This window comes from Ranitomeya variabilis, chromosome 2, assembly GCF_051348905.1.
Source record: "Ranitomeya variabilis isolate aRanVar5 chromosome 2, aRanVar5.hap1, whole genome shotgun sequence".
NCBI lineage: Eukaryota > Metazoa > Chordata > Amphibia > Anura > Dendrobatidae > Ranitomeya > Ranitomeya variabilis.
Window position 1 is genome coordinate 226,625,268 of NC_135233.1, and position 6,000 is coordinate 226,631,267.

General features: G+C 45.5%; 1 protein-coding gene across 15 annotated transcripts in view; it reads left to right on the top strand.

The window, feature by feature from the left end:
• Window positions 1-5,775, top strand: part of IQSEC2 (IQ motif and Sec7 domain ArfGEF 2) — a 211,773-nt gene extending 205,998 nt beyond the window's left edge. For 12 of the 15 annotated variants that reach the window (XM_077283834.1, XM_077283837.1, XM_077283835.1 and 9 more), the window contains 2 exons: window positions 1,400-1,449; window positions 1,635-5,775. In XM_077283834.1, coding sequence (XP_077139949.1) covers window positions 1,400-1,449; window positions 1,635-2,561 — 977 coding nt within the window. In that variant the 3' untranslated portion in view covers window positions 2,562-5,775. The remainder of the gene's footprint in view (window positions 1-1,399; window positions 1,450-1,634) is intronic. The other 3 variants (XM_077283845.1, XR_013221166.1, XM_077283848.1) reach the window with 3 other exon arrangements.
• Window positions 5,776-6,000: the final 225 nt, after the last annotated feature.

Here is a 6,000-nt window from a genome sequence, read left to right on the forward strand (position 1 = left end):
AAGTTATGAATATTTGTAATATACTCTATTACTTTCCTTTTTCCTTCCTTCTCTTGCAAATACAATACGGAAAGTGCTGTTTTACCTGCCTAGCTCATGCTCTTTTTGAAGCCGCTTTGAACTGCTGCTCTAGCAAGAATCTGGACCCCCAACACTATGTACGAACTCGCTCCTGGTTTGGGAGTGGGGAATGGGATCAGAGACAGGGAAGAGCGGTAGTAAAGTTCAGCAGTTCAAAGCAGATTCTAAAGGAGCGTGAACTAGGCAGGTTAAACAGCACTTGATTCATAGCTTTGCAAAAGCAAACAATTAAAAATAAGGAAAAAAAACATACTCTATAAATCCTATAGTGAGTGACCCTTGTGGTTTAGTCTGCTTTTATGTCAACGTATTCTTTTCTGACCAGGGTCAACAACTTTCTGAAGTTTTTATGTTCTTGTAATTGCTGCGGCGTCAGGGCGTAACAAAGGGGTGTGTTTTGACAACATTTTTTGATCACATGACAGATCAGAAGGGGGAGGTTCCTGCTGCAGGCAGTTATTTTTTCAGCCATGCACAGGACAGTGAGGAGGTGGAGAGGGACACGTCTGAGCACCACAATTTTTTTTTATATATATTTGTTGCAGTTAAAATTTTAATATGAAAGAAAAAGCTTAAAAAAAAATGTGCTCCCTTTTAAGAGGTTGTCTATTACATAGCATCCTGTTGGCTTCCAGTGTCTGTCTGCCCCCCCTAACACCCTTATGTATAATAATTTATTATCTAAGCAGTTAATACCACTCAGATGTGAGACACAACATCAGATTTTTTCCTCCCAAGATGAAACAAATTTGCAAGCTCTGCAGAACTTTTTTTTTTTTCCTGCTCTGGCAGTATTAATCTTTCCTTGTAAGCGCCTAATAATGTGGGGGTTGCACATGGTTGACAGTGCCTTTGTGTGTGATAAATGATCCCTGCGCTCCCTATCCTAATGCCAGTGGCCTGGGATCCCCCATGGGGAACTGCACATTGATTTCTATGTAAACCGGAGACTTGCTGCCACCTTGTGGAGAAGTGGTGGCATGACAGGTCCTAGGCTAGGCACAGAAGGTGCAGGTTGTGTGGGCAGACGTGCAGCAAGGGAACTCTCAGTACCCGACAGCTTGCAACCTCTCGGCAGCACACATAATGGCCTTTAATTATCTGCATATTCTAGTTTCTTACGGTTTTCTACATTTATCTATTTCCACCTGCGTTTTCATTCCCATACGCATGCCCTCTGCACTCTTTCTGTGGTGTACAGCCAGTCCCTTGTTTTCCCTTTTGGCCTTTCCTTCTCTCACCCATTTATCCATTATGTCCCCACTTTTCTTCTTTCTCCTGCTCTTTAATGCTTGCTTGTTACTAACTTGATGCTTAGGTAAGAGAGGGAGGCGTAACAGCGCGGGATCTCTGGACAGCACCATCGAAGTAAGTGCTGCGATTTAGTTGCATGTGATGTGTGTGTATCCTTGTATCCCCCTGCTTCAGAGTGTTGTGGGGATAAAGGGATAGCTCCTCCATAGCTCCTCTAGGTGCTTGGGGTTGGGGGGTGCATGGAGGTGACGTAGGCATTGCGGCTGTAGTCAAACCTGTCTTTTTGTTCCTCTTCCCAGGGATCTATCATTAGCAGCCCTCGCCCCCACCAGAGGCTTCCTGCTCCACCGCCACCTCCTCCTGAAGAGTACAAGGCTCCAAGACCGGTGTCCAATTCTTCCTCTTTCCTGGGTTCGTTGTTTGGAAGCAAAAGAGGGAAGGGTCCCTTCCAGAACCTGCCCCCAACCTCATTGCCACCTCACCCTCACACCCCTCCAGGACTTGACGGACAGTCGAAAATTCAGGCTCTGCATGCTCAGTACTGCCACAATCAAGGGGTGCTTGCTCAACCCCCACCACCCTATCACTCTCAGCCGCCATCTTCTGCACCACCGCAACAGCCACACCAGCCTCCCCCTCCACCGTCTCATCGTTACCACGTGCCGCCATCGTCGGCTCAGTTTACATTGCAGCGCCCTGGTCAACAGAAGAGACCACCTGTAGGCGCGCCACCCATGACACCCAGTTCTCCGCACCCCCAGTATACCTTGCATGGCCGACACCCTTCAAACCAGCCTCAGTCTCCGTTACCCATGTACGGATCTGTGCCCCAACATCCCATGACGCACACGTATCCCCAGCACATGCACCAGTCTCAGCACTCCATGCAAAAGCAACCGCCCAAGCACTTTGTATTTACCCACCATCCTTCTCAAATGCCTCCGCAGCCGCAGCGCCCCCAGCAGGCCCAGTATACACCCACCCCGTATACCCAGCAGCACGCCCCGTCTCCCTGCTCGCCTATATCTCCCATTCCGCCACATCCATCCTATCCACCGCTCCCTCCTCCATCTCCGCATACACCGCACACTCCCCTCACACCGCACTCCCCTCTGCCTCCAACATCCCCCCTACCCCAGCATGCCTCCCATCATCCTATGGGAACAAATACATCCCAGGGGAACCCGAAACAAAAGCCAGGTAACCGAATCAGCACGGTGGTGTAACAGCAAGGACCAGAGGCCTACAAATAAGCATGCACATGGGGAAATGGATGAAGGCTCCAGGCTGTTCTTCCCCGGCTCCATCAGCACTTACTGGGACGAAGACACGGCCAGTGATGTATTTATTCACTAGGACTATATGTGAAGGAGAGACTATGTATGTCCTAATATATGCACCGCCCTCGCATTCCCTTCCCTGCTCTGAAGTCCTATGTTTTGGGGGTTGGGGGGTGATACAAGGCTCCAGACAGGTAATAATGCAGAATCATTTGTGTGGTCTTGTAGCGAATGGATGACGAGAGCGCGCTTCTGTATTTAGACGTTACAATGGGTCTATGACGACCCGGCTGCTAGTGCTGTAGGGGCCCGTGAATGTGAGAGCGAGGGGGGAAAGCATGGGCACAAGAAAAAAATCACTCCAGGTCTGCCGCCTTCTCCATGCATCGTGTCCAAAGGGTTTGTTCTGAACGGGCCCTTATTAAACACTCCCTGTATATGTGCAGTTCAGGGGATATACCACTAAATGACGCAGGGAATGGACCCCATTAAACAGCATTAACAAAAAAAAAAAGTGTATATAGCAAAACAAAAAGAAACCTAATGTTCTGGGCACGTCCCGTGTCATTTCTGCACAATCATCGAGCAGCGACTGCTTTCATAAGAAAACTACGGTATATACAGAGTTCTATGTATAGAGAGTAAAGATGTCTATATTAATATATATAATTATATATAGTGTAAAATCCTTTGTAAGAGGTAGGATGTCTGCTTCACCTGTAACATTTCCACCATCTTCTACGTCAGGCAGATGTATGCGCTTGAATAGAAGCTGCAGAGGCAGAAGTTGGACGCACTGGATCATGCGTCATCCCAGCAGCCGTCGGGTAAACCAGCTTTCAGTTTAGAGAGGAGCCATCATATTTACACAGCAGAGGAAGCTAAAGGGGCTAGACGGACTTTAATATATTAAAGAAGAAAACATGACTACTTTTTTTTTTTCTGAAAGAGCGCCACACCTGTCACACAGGTCACGTGAGGTATTGCGGCTCAGCCCTATTAATATCAGAAACAATCCACCAACAGGTTTTGGTGCTGGAACAAAGTGACCATGTTTTTTCTAACCCATTTAGCAGAAGAGCGCGAAATGTTCATATTTTAGATCTTAACCACCCCCCTTACATTAAAGAAAGACCTGGACTAGAGACGTCCTCCCACTATGGGTTTGCATGCAAAAAAAGAGGTTTCTGATCACTGCCAGCAAGCAGAGATCTTAAAATGCATATTAGTAAGTAACAAGACTATAGGTATAAATTCATCCACATCTCTCGAGACCAGGACAGGTTGTGGTCCCATTACCTGGGCCCTGGGGATCCATAGGTGGTCAGAAGCAGGGATGGATTAAGCAAAGGGGATCATTTGATTGCCCAGCTCCATTTTTTTTACATGAGGTTTGTAGCTGGAGCTAGTCTTAAAAATCTCGAGAATCGTTGCTATTTTTTAGGTGGCGTACCCCTGGCAAGGTGATAGGACGTCTCTATACGAGTAGCCATGGTCATGAAGATCTAATCTGCTATATTACGCGCTCATTTAAACAAAAAATAATAATTTAAATCCTCCTTTTTAAAAGGCCGGAGAGCCCATATAACAGAACCATTATTCACCCTGTCCACTCCCCAATGACAGAATAGCTACTTCCACTCTAGATAATATATGACCGTAATCCTGAAATCTTCCATTGGTTCTAGAGCAAGCGGGTGTGTTCTCCATTGCCGGTCTTTATGCGGAGCATGTATAGCTTTGCACTGAGTCTTTAGATAAGGAATGCACAATTAGGATTAGGGGTCCTGCACGTCTACGTAATTGTGATCAGGAGATTCTCTATACTGGATCACTGACTCATTAGACCTCAAAATAAGGGATCGCCAAAAGCAATGCAACAACCTGCACATTGTATCTAATGTTTGTCTTTTTTTTTCTTCCATTTTTTCTTTTCCTTAGGCGATGCATTAAAAAAAGGGAATCTGTCTGCAGGTTTTGCTATGTAATCTGAGAGCAGTGTTCCTAATTCCAGCGATGTTTCACTTACTGGGCTGCTTGGTACAGTTTTGATAGAATCCATGTTTTCTCTGATGTAGATGTAACAGTGCTCAGAATGCTGATCCCTGTATATCCCCGCCCTTACCACTGATTGGTTGATTGGACGCTCCCTGTGTACACTGTGCAATCAGTGGTGGGGCGGGGTTACACAGATTAGCTAGACTGGCACGCCACACGTAGTCCTACAGTGATAATCTCCTGCTGATAAAACACTGATTGTATTGAAACTACAGTAAGCTGCTGAGCAAGTGACACATGACTGGAATCAGGGTCTCTGCCCCTATTTTATACTGCTCTCAGAATAAATGGCAAAAATCTGCTGACAGATACCCTATAAGGCAGCAAAGTAAAGGAGATTTTAAAAAATGCAGACTTAAAGGTATTCTTCAGAACATTGCAACCAAGTGGTGGATGGCATGAGTGCTTCTGCCGCCAAGAGCAGATCTGGGGGGGGGGGCAAGACTACAGAAACAGATACATTATATTACATACAGACTGAGAATGATCAAAACTGTTGCAAGGCAAAGAATCAGCTGTTTTTTTCATAGACCCTTGGGGGAGTAGAGGCCGAACAATGAGCTGGTGTTATGGGTGACTACATCATAATTCCTTGTACTAGTCTTGATAAATCTACAAAGTGACGATGAGTGAGGAGTGAACACACAGAGCTGTATATAGATAAACCTTACCTAAAAACACAGACGCATCTGTAGCCTCAGTCCCTTAGATCTGTTTTTTGGGGACACAATTGGAATCGCGGATGAAATACAAAATGCAATCACATCCAGGACCTGCGCCAGTCCACTTTATAATTGGGATAGCACCTGTTAAAAGGGGTTGTCCCATAAACGTCATTTATTACCTGTCAAGAGCATAGGAGATACACTACATGTATGATCTCTAGGGATCTGACTGCTGGGACCCCCACAAACAAGAGAACTGAGGTCCCAAAGTCCCCAGTGTAAAGGAAGCAGTGGGCATGTGCAACCAAGGCTCCGTTCACTCTACTATGAGACCATCATTCATGTAATCCGTCGGACCCCTAACCATCATACATTTGATCATATTAATTTCTGACGTGCAAATGGTTCTTTTAACATTTTCAGATGCAATTTAAATTTTTTTAAAAAGCAGATTTTATCAAGAGGGTGCTTAACTTTCTCAAAATATTTGCTGCCTCCTAAAACACAGCTGTACCCTCTAAAGTCTTACTTGAAATGTTTTTGAAAAGTTGGGTCTTTTCTTTTGGAGATGCAATTGGGGTGCTTTGTACAAATTTCTAATGTCAGGCAATGTGACATTATAGAAAAGATACATATATGTACGTCAATGGCTGTAGATCCTC